This window comes from Harpia harpyja, chromosome 18 (assembly GCF_026419915.1).
Source record: "Harpia harpyja isolate bHarHar1 chromosome 18, bHarHar1 primary haplotype, whole genome shotgun sequence".
NCBI lineage: Eukaryota > Metazoa > Chordata > Aves > Accipitriformes > Accipitridae > Harpia > Harpia harpyja.
The window spans coordinates 15,507,893-15,525,701 of record NC_068957.1 but is presented as its reverse complement, the minus strand read 5'-3'; the positions used below and the strand labels follow the sequence as shown (position 1 = coordinate 15,525,701).

The following is a 17,809-nucleotide window of genomic DNA, read 5'->3' as shown; positions in this document are numbered from 1 at the left end:
CGGCCCGGGGCAGGCGGCGATCCGCGGCGCGTCCGTGCCATCTAGTGACAGCGCGGGGAAGCGGTGCCGGGGGCCGAGCGGCTCCTCCGGGCCGGGCCCTCCGCAGCGGGGAGGGAGGGGAGGCCGCGCCGGGCGTGCCCGCCGGGGTTCCCGGGGCGGGGTGCGCACGCCGAGCCGCCCCGGCAGCCCGGCGGGCTCCGAGCAGCCGCGCCCCGGGGTAGAGCCGCGGGGTGCGCCCGGCTGCGGGCGCGCTCCGGGTGCCGAGGCGCTCCCGGAGGCGGCGCCGGCGGGAGGCGGGCGGGGGCGGGGGCGGCTCCTCGGCCGGTTCCCGCGGGGCGGGGCGGGCGGCGGCTCGGCCGCTCGCGGGCTGGCACCGACCGGAGCGGCCGCCGGCCGCGGCGGAGCGATGATCCGCCGGGAAGGTAAGGAGCGCCCTGCCGTGCCCTGCCCTGCCCTGCCCGCAGCGCCGGGCACCGCGGCCCACCGCGCTCAACAAGTGTCTGCCCCGCCGGTACCGGCACCGGGATTGCGCCCGGTGCCCCGCGCTCCTGCCGGGCTGCTCGCGCCCTCCCTTCCCGCTCTCCCCGCCACGGGCCGGGCGGCCCTGCCCGGTGCACCCCCGGGGCTGAGACCGGAGGACGGGGTGCCCTGGCTTCGTGCCCTCCCCGGGCTGTGGGACACGTCCTCGTGCCACTGTGGCTTGGAACGGGTGGCCGTAGGATGCTGTTGTTTGCGGCACCCTTGGGTGCTGTGGGGAGGGCAGGTGTGGGGGTGTGGGCTCTGCGAGGAAGGATCTCCTGTAAGTGGGATTTGCACCTTGAGGCAGGGCGAGATTGGCCCCGGACACCATGTGCTCTTTGGTGCTGCAGGTAGGGCCCTCTGGTCTCTCCCCTGTGCTGGGGGCACAGGGCTTCCCTGGGGTTGGTGGTCCGGGGCCAGCGCTCCCCTGCTGCAGCTGGCTGTCACCCAGTGCTGGTGGCCAGGAGCACAGGGGTCAGCGTAGGGCGCATGCTGCTCTTTCTGTGCAGCCTGGACCGGGGTGGGATGTTCACACCAGGTTCACAGTTATTTGTGTCATGGTGCGGTGGTCCCTGTTCTCCACCTGCTTCTTTAGCTTCTGCTGTTAAGGTCAGGAATGACCAGGCAAAGATGACTCAACCACGCTCGCAGGATGCTGGGCAGTGTCTGAAGCCACTGTCTGATCCTGCAGAAAAGGAAGCCCTTAGTGATAACACAGGGCTGGGATGCCCATAAAGCCAAATAAGTCTGGAGCTTGGGCAATTCTCTGCTTTTCCTGGAGCCAGCAGGGAGCCCAGCTCTGAGCAGGAGGTACTCATGCTTCCCCAGGCTCCTTTCTCTGTTCTGCTCCCATGATGAGTCAGTGTGGACCAGTGACACAGGCAGGACCCCCCTTCTTTTTTCAGCCGAGGAGGAGCCAGGAGGGGAGCCGGCTGGGCGAGCGGGGACAGCAGGTGGCATGCACCCTAGCAGACACAGGCCTCCTTGTTCCATGACCTGAATTCCCTGCCGAGAGCCCTGGGATGAGCAGGGTCATCCTTTCTGCATGAGTTCCTGGGTTAAAAGATGAGTCCCCAGCAGTGGCGGGACAGCTCCCCCGCCTCCTCACACAGACACTCTTTGTCTGTGGGCTGCCTGGGTGACAAAGGGAAATATTCACTGATAGGGCTGGGACGGGCTCAAGGTCCATGGGAGCTCCCCCACCCGCCTGAGGGATGGGTCCCTTCTGGGGCTGGAGCTGGACTGGCAGCTCTGGACATCTGCCTAGAGAAGCATGAAGGTGTCCTGGCACAGAGACATCACAGCTACGCTATTTTAGGTCCAAGGTTGTCCTTGGTGAGCTATGGTGAGCCCAGTCTTTAACCAAAGCATTGCTTCATGGCAGTCTCCAGCACCCCTCCTTCCCTGAACCCACCATCCTGTTCCTTTCCCACTGTGTTGCCTGCTGACCCAAGGCTGCTTGCTGCGTGGAGCAATTCTTACACTTCACCCTGCAGAAACCCAAGTTTTGCTACGCGTATAGCTGCGCTGTTTGCAATATCTTGCATTACATGAGTGAGGCTACGCTCAGCTTTGCTGCAGCCATCTGGCCACGCGTGGGAGACTGCAACTCCTGCGGTAGTACTCATAGCCCTGTGCAACCAGGACGTGTCCAGCTCCTGAATGGTTTCTCTGCCTGGGAGGTGGCAGAGGTGCTCAGGCTGCCCAGTGCCATGGGGTTCAGAGCTGAGTCAACCTGGGTTTAGCCCCTGATTTTCACAGTTCAGGAGGGCCAGCAGGCAGAACCGCCCCTCCTCTAGCCCCTGCCTGGATCTCTGCCATGGCCCCTGTGCACCTCACAGCAGGGTTAGTGTAAGGAGGCTGCTTTTGTGGCTGTCTGACTCTTAAAAAAACAGAGCTAGAAGGCAGCTTGAGGCATTATCCAGGTGAGCCCTTTGCACCACTCCAAGGCTACACTCACACCTTCCCTGACAATGTCTGTCCATCCTTCAGTGTTAATGCCTTGTTACTCCTGTGTCATCTCTGCAGACACTGAACGGGCAGTGGAAATTCTGACCAGATATCAAAGCACCCTGCGGTCCCCGGAGGAGCAGGAGCTAAAAGCCTCCATTGGAAAAGTCTCGCACATCTTCCAAAGTGAACTCTTCCAGGCTCTGCTGGGTAAGCCCCTGCCTTGTTGTCCTTGGGGCTTTGTGGTCAGCGGGCTCTCCTGGGGGCCTAATCCTGCAGGAGAGCAGGGCTTGGGCAGGAGATACTGGGGGTTGGGGCTGCAGTTGCTGGGTGTTCGCGACATGAACAGGATTCCTCAGTTGGGTGATTGTGGACAAGGGGTAAAGCCTTCTTCATCAGGCTATGCCAGAGCTATCCAGCACCCACTAAAGGGGGCTGCAATGCTGTGAGCACCCTCTGCACAGTGCGGGCGTGGTGTGTCTGCAGCCACCGCCGGTTTCCAGCTCTGCTGCTGTACCAAGGACACCCCACCACAGGGCTTCACTCTTCCCTGCGCCTCTCAGCCTCATCACGACCTGCTACTTTCTATTCTTCTGCCGACCTGAAGGGAAACTAAATTTTTCTATCTTTGAGAGAGAATCCACGCATACCCAGCTCCTTTTGGGGTATCCTAGCCTTTCTTATGCTTAGATCCACGAGCACTTGCAAGTAACACACTGTGCAAGCAGCTCCATTTCACACAAGAAATGGACTTGACAGTGAGGCTCGTCTTGGGGCTGGGCACCAGAAAAAGCCATTTTGAGCACAATGTAAAGTTCTGTATGTGGATTTAGGCAAACAGAGCTGGAGTCTTGCCAGACTACACAGCTTCTCTGTGCAAGATGCACAGCTATCTCACTGAACAAGGTCATTTGAAAATGCACTTTCTTTGCAAAGTATTTTTTTTTAGAAAAACAAAATTCGATGGTTTTGGACTCTGAAGTTGCTCAGCTCCATTTCCTGCCAGAGCAGAGCAGATCCTGGCTGTGCAGGTTCACTTAGGGCACTAATTTTGAAGGTAATCCCAGAGAACCATTTGCAGAAGCTGCACTGTGCCGAGAGGGGCAGGAGCTCCCTCTCAGCTCCTCTCCTTAAGTCCCACTTGCTGTGGGGCTTGGGGAAGCATGCGCAGCCTTGGCAGTTTTTGTTCCCAGGTGTTCTGGGAGAGAAGCCAAGTTTCCCTGCTGGGAAGGGAGGGAAAGCACCCCAGAAGCTCTGCATCCCGGAGGAGGACCTGGGCCCCGGGGTGCAGAGCTCCATGCGTGGTCTGTGCCTCATTCTCAGTTTTGACCCAAGGCTATCTCAGCCCTGGCACTCTCCCTCACCATTGCTCTCCTCTCTTGGCAGCTTTCATCTTTTCTTCGCACCTCTGCAGCCAGAGACCCATTTCTGTGCCCACAGGGCCCCAAGTTGCCAGCAGCAACTCTGTGCTTCACGTTATCCTTTGAAAACGAAATACAACCATGAGATAAGCAGTGTGTCCTGAGATATATATTCTCTCCTTTCCTTGTTCTTGCTGTCGGAGCATCGCCTGGAGGCTTTCAGCCTGTGTCCTTGTGCAGGGCCTGCACTGGGACGTGTGCACCATTGGCAGCAGAGACACATGGCAAGGGAGGGCTTCTGGGGGCAGTGGACCCCCATGCCGAAGGAACCAGCATGCATCTCCTTTCTTGCCTCTTCATTTATACAACCTGCTCTCAGAAATGGTCCCCAGCTCACGGTTAGCCCCATGCTGGAGGCGGTGGTCCCCAGCAGGGCTGTGATTGCCTTGGCAAACCTGACACAAGCCCAATACCTCTGGCTGCTTTTGTGTGCTCCCGCAGCCCTCCCTGGGGCTGTGTGAAGGCAGTGAAGCAGCTTTCCCAAAGCCCAGGGCTGTTCATATTAGTGCAAAAGTGTTCTGGAGAGAGTGTAGCTAGAGAGAGCACATCCGCATGCACACTGAGCTGGCTGCGATTTGCACGCTGGCACACGGACGCTGCACAGACTTCCCAACTCCCTGCTCTAAGCCGTCTGTCTTGGTGTCCTGTCAACACTGGCACGAGGGAGTGTCACTTGATTGCTGGTGACCTTTTCAAGTGGTTTAACAGGATATTAGTTCCCCGTGCCAGAGCGAGCTTTCTCTAGATGTGTTTACCTAACTAGGAATTTGCATTAATTACTTCCGCCCCCCCGGAATGTGGGTTTGTGAATTCCTCCATCCCTGCATGGACACGTGTGATGCTGTGTCTGGCTGTGTGCTCACTGTGCCTGCACACAGCTGGCATGCACTGGGGTCACTTGGTGTCCATGGTCCAGACCTGCTGGAGCACGGTGACAGCTCTGGGAGGGTGGTGGAGCATTTCTATTTTATTTGCTTTTCACCCCCCCCTTTTCCAAGTGGGCTGCTGTGTCTCTGAAGTTTGTTTGGAGTCACAGAGCTGGTTCAGAGTTTATCTGAGGGAAGAGGATTTGCAGGAGAGCAGTGGGTACACCTCCCCATGCAGCGGCTCCCATCTCACTGCCCCATGCTGTGCCAGATGCTTCTGGCTCCAGAGGGGTCTCAGCCTTCAGAGGTGCCTCCTCTTGCAGCCTTTCAGCAACATGTGCCTGCTTTTTTTCAACCCCTGGGGAACACAAATGCATGAGCATGGTACATCCCTGTCCGCAGATCGCATGCTCCTACAGGTAATGCTCTCTTAAGGCATGCATTGGCTGGCTTGAGTTTGAACACCAAAATGCATTAATGCCATAGTAGAGATACCAGAAGTGCCAAACATCATGGAGTTTTCCAAGTTGGTCCACATGAAAAATGCCAGGGATATGGCTTCCCATATGCCTCTTTTTTTTAAGAATAAGCTGTTTTGTGGACCCCAGAAGCCTCAGTTTTCCCAGCTCCAGGGTATGATCTGTTGGGATGTTCAGGTAAAGCCTGTGTGGTGTCCAGGGCTGGATGTATCTGTTTCTGTGAACATGCCCAGTGTTGCTCTGCACGTGCACCGTTTTCTGCCAGACTCCTCTGAGCACAGCACAGCCCCTTAAATCCTTGTGACCGCCGTGCCAGACTCAACTCCCTCTCCCAGGAGCTGCCCATGCCCTGGGGCATGCTGACTCTGCCAGGACGGTTCCTGCCCCAGTGGGTGCCACGACAGCTGGCTCAGCGCAGCGCAGTGATGCGGGAGCTGCTCTGCGCTGGAATGCGCCAACCCCTGCTCCGCACAAAAGAAATTCCTTGGCTGCGCAGAGGGAAAACAGGCTGTGCTGGCTCCCTCCTCCTGGCCCCTCTCTCCCTGCGTCTGAGGCCATGGAGCCAAGCGTGTGATTTGCAGGGAAACAGCCCGGCGAAAGGGCGCTCGAGGAGCCTGCGCTCAGGGACGTCGTGGCTGAGCTGGGGCGATCGTGGCCCTGCTTTCCCTCCGCTCCCCGGAGCCCCCTGGGGAGATGCTTGGCCTCATCTCGCGTCGCCGGGAAGGGGCTCGCACGCAGAAGCAGCTCCCTGACCTTTCCTTCCCGGAACCAGGGCTGAAAGGGCCCGTTGTGCCCTTTGCAGTGGGTGAGGCTGGGTGGATAGTCAGGGTTTGTGTGCGCTCAGCCACCCTGGCTGCCAGCAGCCCAAAGGGCAGCGCTCCTCCCAAAAGCCCTTTGGGGCTCGGCTCCTCTTCTGTGCCTGAGCGGTGGCTGATGCAGACCCCAATGAGGTCCTATCGGCTGCTCGGGCCCCCAACCCTCCCTTGCAGCTCCTCTTACCCCAAAAAAGGTTCTTCCCTGAGAGCCCTGCTGCTGCGGAGGCATGAGGAGAGGCAGGCTGTTGCTGACCCATGGTACTTCCCTGGATGCAAAACTCCAGCCAGGACCTCAGCTCTCCAACAGCACTGCTGGGGATGGCGGTTGTGGCTTCATCAGGTGGCTGCAGGAACCAGGGTGGAAAACTAGAGGAATCTGGAGGATTCCCAGCCCTGAGGACTCCTCCTCTTGCAAATTAGCCTATAGCCAAGGGTGGAAATTCATAGCTTGCTTGAAAGATCTGCTGTGGTTGCCATAGGTGTGAATCCTACCTACAGCAGTGGGGCCATGGCTGGGAGGCTGGTGCGAGGCTTGGGGTAAATCTGTGGTGATGCAGCTGATGATGGTGCATGCATTGGGGAAGAAATGTCATTTTCTGGAAGTGCACGTGCTGGCTGGCACAAGGGTGCTGCGTTAGCCCTCAGGTGCTGGTGCTATAGAAATATTTAATGACATTTATTTGACATATTGATCCCAGGAGGAAATTGATAGACAAGTTCTAATCTCTGTAAATCTTGAGTTACTCTTCCTTATTAGATCCGGAGTGGATTTACACTGTCATCAAGCAGAAATTGGGCTGTAAGACAGAACATGCAGCATCATCTTTTGCTACCACAATGTCTTCTTACTGAGGCTTTTCAGGTAGTGCTGCTCTTAAAGTGTGCAGGTGAGGCAGACTTGTGTGCAACTCATGATGCCCATAAGAAATGAAGGAAATGAGCATATATTTAAATTACCTTTAATGCCACATGCATGTCTCCTAAAATGTCATGGCCACACCCTTCACTGCCTGAACCACGTCCCACAGTCCTGAAACTCCTCTGATCTTGGTGCCAACAACGATTCCCTCTCCTGGCAAGCATCTAAAATGGGCTGAGGGTTTCAGAGGTGGAGAGCAACTGCTTTGGAGGTCAAGCTTCCCACTCCACATGTGCCTTGCCAGTTGGCTGCCCAAGGCTGTGTTCCTGCAGCAGATGGGTGACAAACAGGGACGCTGGCAGTGGTGCATCCCCACGACAGGGCTGTTCAAATCCTGTTTTCATTTTTGCGAAGTTTTGTGTGTTCCAAGCGTAATCCACGCAGCCAGGAGCTTCTGCTATCCTGTTACGCAATGATTATTTTTATAACCAGAGGGAGAGATGTTTTTGCACAAAAACAAAGTCCCGTTTGTCTGGCTGTGCAATGACTGCTTGCTGTGACCTCATGTCTGATTTGGGAGGACTTTGGGGGCTGCCAGCAGTGCGCTCGGCACCTGGAGCACTGTGGAGCGGATGCCCCAGGTGCGGTGGGTGGATCTGGGGACTCCCACTCTTCCCATCGTTGCCGGCTGCCCCATTTCTCCCAGGGCACAGGACAGACCCTGGCAACAATGCAGCATGAAGCAGTAGCTCCAAAGGCAGCATCGACACTGGGGAGTGGGACGGTGCTCCCCGGACTCGGGCAGCCACATGGCCTGGCTGTGCTCCCTGTGGGCACAAAGCTGTTCTGCTCGCAGCCGAGATTTATAGCAGCTTTTTCCCTGCGGCTGGTAGGTCACCAGGCAGCCCCTAGGAGCTGGATGATGGGGATCGATGCTGCTCCCTGTCCCATGTGCAACATGGATGTGCCACTGTGGTGCATGGGCATATGGTTAAGCACAGGGAGAGAATGGGGACTTGCATCTGGAGGTGTAATCCTGCTTTGTGAAAGCCTCCCTGGGAAAGAGCCTCGGGCAGTGCTCAGCATGTCCCTGCTTACACTGCCCAGTGCTCACCAGATTTCCTCTGGAAATCTTTGTAAAGTGGGCATTTAATACCCTGTGATGCCTCAGTCTGGCATAGTTTCAGGTGAGAAATTGCACACTGAAGGGCTGGTGCAGCCACTTCATCCCTGAGCTCCTAGGGAGTGCCAGGGGAATGGCCACAGCCCCCTTGAGCTGAGACCCACCGCTTGCCCTTGGGCTTGGTCACAGAAGAGGGGCTCTCCAGCCTCCTCCACAGCAGACACAGGTACAGAAAATGGACTCAGGTTCCCACTGTAGCTTTCCCCGCTCCAAGTGCTTATTTATGCTGCTGTGACTTTTTGGCCCTGCCGACTCCACCAGGCTTCCTGTTTCCCAGGTGCTTGAAGGGATTTATTACTTTTTTTTAAGCATTCTGCAAGGCGTTTACCAAACTTTTTTGGCTGACCTTTTGGAGCTTTACCTTTAACCTGGCAGCATTTACCATCCTTTCTGGTTTTCTCATTCGCACACAGCTTCAGCTGTTTAGATGAATGTCTTCTCACTTTTAATAGCCTCCCTTTCCCTGCAGTCCAGCCTTGCTTTCCTCCCTTTTGCCTTTACAGTATCCTCCAGCCAGGCACTGTGCATTTGCTCTGATGTCCCGGTGGGGTCTCTCTAAATAGGCTCAGTGCCTCCCACAAATGTTTTACCCTCTTTGTCACCCCTTTCAGTTTCTTCGTAAAAAAGTTTCCCACTTTCGATATAGTTCACTTTCTGAAATTAAAAACTTCTGCAATGGGTATATTGGCTTTTTTTGCTCCTATGGAGGCAATGGATCTGGAGGTCCATGTCTGACCTGGCTCTGGAGTTGAGCTGGGGGCCAGCAGGTACCTGAGTGTGCAGCAGTGGGGGCTTCCTTAGGGAGGAGCGAAGCCCACTGCAGCCTTGCTGCTCCCTGCAATCCTCCATCTGTGACTGGGAGAGGGTAAAATGCTCCTGGTAGGTGTAGGAGAGGGTCTGGGCTCCCACAGCCCCCCTGGAGCTACACCCGGGCAGCAGCTGGCATCAGGTCCTGCTGTCAGCCCGTAACTGTCTCTGGAGCGGCGAGGGCTGGGACACTCCATTCTTATGCCTCTCTCTGGAGCCACTATGATTTGCAGCAGCAGACTCAGGTCCTTGGAGCCCAGAGTGAGGATACCCGGGATCTGCTTGTGGCAATGCACAGGTAGTATTGTGCCAGGTGGGAAGAGGGAATTTATTGGGGAAGGAGCTGGAGGTAACACAGCTGTAGTCATCAGCTTTAGAGCTTGTACACCGTGAGCCTGCTCTCCTAGTGCCCTGTGCTCTCCCTGCCTGTCCCCATGGGAAGGGAGCCCCTCCACAGGCCAGGGGCACTGGAGACCAGTGATGGGGAGGGAAAAGCCTGGCAGTGTCAGGGCAGGCAGGTAGGCAGGGGCTGTCTGGCGCAGGAGGCTTCTCGGAGCAGAAGGGACATGGGACCACACATGGGGCTGGCACAGCCTGGAGGAGAGCGGGATGGGGTGAGTTTCAGATTGACATTGCTGAACACGGTTTGCTCTTAGTCCCCGTGGAGCATGTGGTCATTGCTCCGTGGAAATGCCCATGCCTTCCTGAGCCATGGGGCACTGCGCACTGAGCCAGGCACCCCACTATACCTCTTGTCTTGCAGAGGGTCATCATGGGCAGCGCAGCAAGGGTGGGGAGCCAGCAGAGCCCTGTCCCAGCTCATCACCCAGGTGTCAGCCTCTCACAGAGGGCTCAGACTTATGATGCTCTGGGGGCAGCATGGGTGGGCACAGGTGCTGCGCCCCATGCAGCATGCTGGCACCAGGCTGCCTCCCCGGTCCTGTGGACGTTTCTCATGCTGTTTTGCAGATATCCATGAATTCTATGATTTCACGCTGCGCTCTGCACCCCTGCAGCCTCCCAGCCTGGACGCATGTCGCAGCACAGCCAGGCAGCAGCATGAGGCCAGCGAGCCCAGCTCTGCAGTCACACCCGGAGAGCCCCAAAACCTACCTGAGGTAAGAGTCCCTCTGGCACGATGCTGTGGGGCCAGACCTTGCACACTCCTGCACCAAGGGGGAGGCAGGGGCGCGGGAGGCTGCTGACCACTGCAGCCCAGCCAGCTCACACCCAGGGTGTTTCCACACCTCCCCTGTCATGGCATGTCTCATTAATAAGGCAACTTGTCTGGTTCACAAGTGTTAATTGAATTACTCCTAATGCAAATAGCTTCAGCTCCACTCTGGTTCCTGCTCTGCTGTTGCAGCTGGATTAGTTGCTCCCGTCTGACGCTGTCTCCCACGGAGGCGTTTCAGCTCTCTGATGATCTAGCCACCTCGCAGGCTGCTTTTGATAAGTGAAGTAGGTTGAGTCTTTCAAGTTTCCCTTTTCAGGATTTTTTCCCAGCTCTCAGATAACTTCTGTCTCTCTTGCATTCTCTTGAATTTTCAACAGCCTTTTAAAAGATACAGCACCAGGTGGGGAGGCAGGAATTGAGCAGTAGGGTCTCAATTATCTCAAAGGCACCAAGGTAAATAAAATTGCCTGGTGCCTTTGCAGACCCTCTTCCCGTCCCCCTCTCACTGTCTCGTGCCCTGCCACGGGATGCAGTGGGATCCCCCTGAACTGGGGATACAGAAATATTTGTGCTGAAATGCAAAAATTCAGGGATTCCTCCTTTCACTGAAATAATCCTATCAGATAAACACAGTATTTCAGCCTCACAGACTGAATTGGCTTCCCATCATATACCTGTGGGGACACCAAATTTGAGTGGCACACAGGGATGATGAAGCTGAACGATGTCTCCTAAGGAGGCGCGCTTTAAAGGAGTTCGATCATCAAGAACAGGGGGGACAAAACTGCCCACAATCAGTGCAGGAGATATCTGTGTCCCTCTGACTCAGGAACCATTTTAGTCCCATTTTTTTTTCTTGACCCCCTTGACATTGACAGTCCCTCTAGTTAGAGGCAAACCTGCAGATCCAGTCTGTGTTTATGAACGAATTTTTAGGGGTCTTACACCATATGCAGTGGGATCCTGCTTTGGTTTTTTTGGGGTCTCCTGTAGCCTTGATCCACCCACCGGTGAAGTCTGCTGGCAACAACCGCTGGTCTTTTCGGCCAGGCCAGTGCATGGGGCCCCAAGGAGATGTGACAGTCAATAAGGGCATTTAAAAATCAATGTGGAAACAAGTGGGGAAGCAGACGTGGGCCTGGCGCAGCTGGCGTGAGGTGCACTCCTTCTCCCCCCGCAGTGCCCTGCGCACAGGGGGGATGAGCAAAGCAGCCGGTCTTGGGGCTTCCCTGCACCGAACACAGCCCAAGCCCAAATCTCTCCTCCTTTCTCCAAAAAATGTGTTTGAGACATCTCCTGAAACCTGAAATGCTACAGGGAGCTGCCCCCACCCAGCAGCGGCACGGCCAGAGTCCCCTGCCTGCAAGCCTCCACTGTTGCCTGCAGTGACCCTGCTGCCCACGGAGCCAGTGCTGGGGCAGGCTGTCATGGGCAACGGGATGCTTACCAAGGGCAGTATGAGCCCCTTGCATGGAGGCAAACTCATTTTGGCCTATCCAGAATTGGTGGTGGGGTCTGGAGGCAGCTGGCCTGCCCTACCTGCATGTACCCCCTGTCTTGTTTCAGGATCCGTCCCGGGACGGTGAGCAGAGGCTTCCCGCAGGGGCTGGGGACAGCACGCCGGGGACGCCGCCGCGGCTGGTGAGGGTGACGGCGCGGAGGACGGAGGCACCGGCCAGTGTCTGCAGCCTGGTGCTTGGCTCTCGCAGCGCCCTGCCCCAGGTGAGCCTCCGTGCGCCCCACACCGCATCCCACCCTACCAGCCCGGACGGCAGCTGGCACTGAGGGGACAGCACTGGCGCCGTGTGCCCGTAGCACCGCGGGGACGGTGCCGGGGAGGTGTTTTCCTCCCCCGGGGCTGGCAGTGTTTCCTCATGGCTATTCTGGTGATGCTCTGGCTAGGAAATCTAGCAGTCACCTGTGCCGGGGGCTGGACAACACTAAAATCATCCCCTCGCGTTAGCCTTTACCATGGCCCAGTGTCAGCCCTCGGGGCTCAGAGGGCAGGTGGATATGGTGCAGAAATAAAGAGGCTGCGTGGAGCTGGAAATCCTCCCAGCCCCGTCCCCCTCGCCCCCAGCGCTGGCACACTCCCACGTTGCAGATTTCCGTATTTTTTTCTCTGAGCTCTTAAATGGCAGGTCCATTCTTCAGCTTACCGGGAGCTTTTCTCTGCTGTCTTATTTACTTGGAAACGCCGTTTATTTGGATGTGCATCGTAAATCTCAGCTTCCTCCTGGTGCGAGTGCATCGTTTGGGCTACATGTTTGAAGGGAGTTTTAGGGATGAGCGAAGGGCAAAATGCACTTTTGGGAGGGATGAAGTGGCCAGGATGGATGGAGCTCACCGCAGATTTAAAATGATATGAAAATGTTGTTTTCCTTGGCATAGTTTGAAATAATGCTTGTTTACTAAGTCAAAGTCTTCTTCCAAAATATTTTAAAGAAGAAAATTGCACTGCTTCTTTTCTCTCCTTTTTAAATGTTTCCCTTCTTATTCTGGACTGCAATAAAATGGGTAATGCCCCATTTTTTTCCCTTACTGTTTAATTTCTCCTTTTCCTCTTGCTACTCTCTACATTTTCAAACATTCACCAAATCTTTACCAGTTTTGGAAGGGCGGGATGGTAGTTTTCTGAACACGACAGGAGGATGAGCTCAGCTGCCAGTCTCCATTCACCAGTGGGAGGGAACCACGACTGCAGATGGGGGAGTCATGGGGCGAAACCCAGGAGGGCTGAGAGCATGATCAGACAGGAACAGTCAGGTCTTAAGGGATTTTCTTCCTAACTGTCCCAGGCTGTGGAGTGCAGCAGCTCTTGCATCCAGCCCCAAATGTCTGGCTGAGTTGCAATGTCTCCTTTAGCAGCAGCCACCTAGCTTTGATTTTAAGACTTCATGCAATGGGGAATCTGCTGTGTCCATAGCCTGGGTGGCCTGATGGTTATTTATCCTTCCCATTAAAAATCTGCACTTTGCTGTGAGCCTGGATTTCTCTCGCTTTAGCTCCCAGCCCCAGGAAATTTTGCTGCCTTTGTTTGCTAGGATAAAGGACCATGGCAATCAGAAATGTTCCCAACATGTAGGTATTTATAGATGCGTCTAAGTTCCCTCTTAACTTTCCCTTAGATAAACTAAACAGATTGGCTTCTTCACTCACTCAGTGTGAGGCAGGTTGTTCCAGCCCTGAAATAATTCCTGTCATTCTTTTCCGAAGCTTTTTTTATTTTCAGCCTCCTCCTTTCCTAGCCTGTGTTGGTATGGGTCAGGAGCCGGTCCTCGTTGCCGAGCGCTGGCGCTTTTGGGGTCACCCACCCGCAGGGACCACAGCTGCCGGCCTGGAGCAGGGCATCACTGCCCCAAGAGGGAGGGGGCAATGGGGACCCAGGTGGGCAGGACAGGGCTCTGGGAAGGCTGTGCTCTGGTAGGGCTCTCTCATCTGCAGCCTCTTTCATCCCAGAGGATGGCCACTTCACAGCCTGGCCACAGGCAAAGCAGGGACCTGGAGGGGAAAAAACATTAGGGTGGTAGTGTTCAGTGCTGGGCTTAGCCATGCCTGTAGTCCTGCCTGAAACTCAGCTTTCTGTGGAGACCCAGCAGCTTTCCTGGAAACTGGGACCAAGCAGTGCTGGAGACTTGCAGGCTCAAGCACTGCTCCTCTGCGGCAGCCCCCATGCTGGGATACAGGGGCCTCTGACACGGCAGCGAGCATGTTCCCTGAGATGTCATCTTCATCGCTGAGCACAGGCCTTGCCCCGGCAGAGCGGGAGCATTTCCAGCACTCCCCCATGTCAGCGATCCAGACCATGACATGGGATCGGCCGTGCCTGGGTGCGGGCTGTGCCGATGGACCACAGCACGGGCCCTGCTTTGCATCCCTTGCTCCTGCATGAAGGCACTGAGGACACCTCAGCTCCCACCCAGCATCACCTCCCGTGTCGGTTCTCAACATCCCCAGTGTGCAGGACTGCATTGGGGCTGAATAACACCTACAGACCCAGCTCCTGCCCACCTCCACAGTGACTTCTTGCTTCCCAACCTTTGGTGCATGCTTTTTGCCACTGACATTTCCAAAGTGGGTTTCAGGAAAACATTTGAGATGGCAAATGGCACTTGGAAGAACTGGGGAAACATTTATAATGGGTCATGTTTAATGCTAGGGCAGGACAGTACCAGCTGCAGGGCAGAGCAGCTGCCCCCCTGGTGCTATCAGCCCAGGAACAAGAGCTCTAGTGGACACCCTGCCACTGGTAAAAGGCAAGATGATGAACTGGCTTGTCCTGCCTGAAGTAAGTGCAATTCTCTTATTGCATCCATCAATGTAAATAAGTTTTCTGTTGTCCTGGCTTTGTCCTCTCCCCTGCCTGCAGCTCTCCCTGGCAGTGATAGTAGAGCAAAAGCCACCGTAACCTGCTTTAGCCAGGAAGACACATGAGAAATAAATTGCCTCTCTGCACAAATGCTTCCAGGAACAGGAAATTTTCTGTCTGCTGGCAAGGACTTGTGCGCACTCGAGTGGCCCTGCAGTGTGCAAATGACTGCTGCAAAGGAAGTGGGACCAGTAAATACAGCAGCAACATGTGCTTCCTGATGGCGAGGCTTAGTGGGCTGAAACCAGCCCTCCATGGGAAAGTGGATGTTCAGCCTTCAACAGGGCAAGAGCAAAGTGACTCGGCCAGCTGAAATGCCCTTCTGAGGCACTCAGAGGCCAAATCCTGCCTGAGATCTGGGGTTTTATTTGCTGAATCCTCCATTTCAACCTTTCCCTGAGCCCTGTGGTGGCCTTAGCAAGGCTGCTCAGGGCTTGTGTGCATCTGCAATGGGAAGACCCACGAGGATGCTCCCGTGGCCGGTGCCACTTGCCTGCGCTCACAGACTGGTAGGAAGGCTGCTTCTCTGAGTAAACGATGTTCTCATCCTCTGTGCAGGGAGCAGAGAGCAGCCAGCTGTAAAGATAAATGAAAGATGAACAATGCCGCTGATGAGCAGAAACTCTGCGCCTGCGAGGAAGTGCTGCTCTTCCTCTGCCACCCTCCCCTGCCTCCCAGCATGGCTCTGTAGCCTCTCTGACTTCATCCCTGTCATCGCGCTGGTGCGGTGCCTCTCCTCCCACGGTCGCCTGCCCGTGCATCCCTCCCTCTCTCCCTCCTGCCTGCCAAGGCTTCGCTGCCTGACGCCAACGCCGCAGCTCTGTCCTTGCTTAGCCCAATAGCTGACACTGAGCTACAGCAGGTCTTAACGTGATGGAGAGAGAGTGCGAGACTGCTTCAGAGGACAGACATTCTGTGCGTCCTTCGAAATCACCAGTGAATAGGAAACCTTGCTGGCAGGGCGTGCTGCCGCTCCCGCAGGCTGTGGGTGTGTGGGACGCCGCTGAGCGTGCCCGCAGCGTGCCAGGTGCAGGCTGTGCTTCAGTCCTGCTGGGCTGAGGCCAGAAATGTCCCCTTCCCTCCCTGCGTCCCAGGGAGGACACAACCCAGCTCTGCAGAAATGCCCTGGCAGGTTGTTAGGAGCCCTCCCTGCTGCACCTGCCGCTGAAGAAGATGCATCCGTCTGCCCGATAACCCACAGCTCAAGTGCCAAAAAGGTTCGTGGAGCTCCCCAGGGACTTTGGCAGAGAAAGGCAGGCTGTGCCGCCAGCGTGGCGACCGGCTGTCTGCTTTCCCCATCCTTCTCTCAAGTGCTTTTTCCTCTTTCCCGATTTGCCTTTGGCCAAAGAGAAGGGCGTTCCCATGCTCTGCCCCTTTGCCTGGCAGGAGCAGCTCTGGGGCTCTGGGCACTTGCAGCAGGTTGGGATGAGACTGGCGTGTGGCGGATGCTTCGGCTGCAGAAACGCCTGATGCGAGCTCCCCCCTGCCCTGGCTGCAACCCCACTGCTCTTCATTTTTTCTGCAAGGTGTGTGAGAGTGGAAGCATGAAGCAGCTGTTTGCTATTGCAAGGAGCATCAGGGAAATTAAGTAGGTCCCTGATGAGGGTGAATGTCTGACAATGAATGCAGCCCTCCCAAAAAGCCCCCCATGAAGTTGCTTGGTTGCACATGCCCTGCTGTCCCCACCACCCCGTGTCCTCTCTGTGGGCTGGCTGGGCAGGCAGCCGAAGACATCGCTGCAGGCCAGACTGGCCACTGCTTTATCGCGGCTTGAGCCTGACAGCATCCACCCTGCGATCCCAAAATCCTGGGAAGTGGCTAACACTCAAGCAATGGGAGCAGAGAAGCAAACAGCTCCCAGAAGGACCTCCCCTCCCCATTGCATCCCCATGCACCTTTGAGAGCATGTTTAATTTTAGGAGAAGCAGAGAAGAAAAGCAGCGACCCACAGCCCAGAGGCTCCGGCTGCAGCCCCCCTGTCACTTGAGCCTCTTTGTGCCTGGAGGTTGCTTGAGGGCTCTGCATTCAGACACTCCCCAGCAGTTCTGTGTTTCGACATTGCAGACTCAAAAGCCAAAGTGCTGAAGCCAAGAGGGTGTCTGTCTGCAGTAACGCGCTCAGACTGAACCGTACATCAGTCCTGCACAGCACGGACACCCAGCTGGGCAGCCGGCTGTCTGTGTCCCAAGGATGCTGCTGCTCAAAGGGAGGTCAGCACAGGCTGTGTCAGTAAAAGCTGTCACTTCAGTGGACGTTTTGGGGTTGAATGGCCTCAGCTTTACTAGAGGCTCTTGCTATTCCTGCTGCAGAGATAAACAGGGAGATGCTCAGACCTTAGTTCTCCCAGTTCAATGTACAGCTTCAACAAAGGATGAAGAAGCCAGTAGAGCCACCAGGCTGTCAAACCAAAGGCCACCTGTTCCTACTCTACTTGGGGACTTTCTGTCTAAAATCAGCAGCAAAAGGAAGATCCTTGGCAGACCCCACGGCTTTTCTGGCTGTGCGGCATAGGAGAGCCTTGCTGGACATAGGGCCGTTGGTCTGTCCGTTCATCCACGTCATCATCACTGTTTTGAAGTTATTTTGTGATGGTGTGAGTGCGTGCAGTGCTCCCTGTGCCGTGGCGGAAAGGGGACAGTGAGGGGGAGGCTTTGGGGAGTCTCCCGCAGATGGCCATGCTCCAGAGTCATCCAGACAAGTCTGGAGTCCATCCATCCTCCCTCTGGCTTCATGCTCTAGCTTTGTTTGCCTCTGTCTAGTGCACGTGTCTGCCCCTCCCCAGGGGAGCACAGCTGCTGGGGCGACTCATACACTGAGATTCACATTGATGAGTTTCGGGCATAGCTCTGGAAGCAAGAATTGAGACCATTCACAGGCACCTCAGAGGGATGGGGACTGAACAGGGGCCAGACCCATCAGTGCCTTGGCCAGGACCATCATGAGCTGCCACACTGGCCCTGCTGGGTCTGTCTGCTTTGCTCACCAAGTTTCCAAAACAAGCTGGTGCAGCCTCGGTGCAGGGTTCCCACAGCAGCACCCAGGTCCCTTCTTTCCTGCTTTGCCTTGTTGGGTGACTGACCACATTCCTGCTGCAACTGAAGTGAAATGTTGGAGCCCATCTCCCATCGCACAAACCAACCCGGGCTCTCAAAGTGCGGAGCCTCCACGCCCACAGCACAGGATGTGGCACCCTGACCTCCCCCTGTCCATGCTCTGCTCCCCCTCGCAGCTACCCCAGCATCTCGGGAGGCTGAGGACAAATCTGGGTGCACTTCTGCAAAACAAACAGGCTCTCCTCACCATTTTTTAAAGGAACAAACCAAGCTTGAAGGCAGAGCCTGGCAGGCCAGCTGCTTTTTATCTG

The 17,809-nt window shown here is 56.0% G+C and overlaps 1 protein-coding gene across 5 annotated transcripts in view; it reads left to right on the top strand.

The window, feature by feature from the left end:
- The first annotated feature begins 189 nt into the window (after positions 1 to 189).
- Positions 190 to 17,809, top strand: part of DLG3 (discs large MAGUK scaffold protein 3) — an 80,877-nt gene continuing 63,257 nt past the window's right edge. Inside the window, exons 1-4 of one of the 5 annotated variants that reach the window (XM_052813375.1) lie at positions 190 to 422; positions 2,548 to 2,679; positions 9,869 to 10,017; positions 11,643 to 11,798. In XM_052813375.1, coding sequence (XP_052669335.1) covers positions 407 to 422; positions 2,548 to 2,679; positions 9,869 to 10,017; positions 11,643 to 11,798 — 453 coding nt within the window. In that variant the 5' untranslated portion in view covers positions 190 to 406. The remainder of the gene's footprint in view (positions 423 to 2,547; positions 2,680 to 9,868; positions 10,018 to 11,642; positions 11,799 to 17,809) is intronic. The other 4 variants (XM_052813373.1, XM_052813374.1, XM_052813372.1 and 1 more) reach the window with 4 other exon arrangements.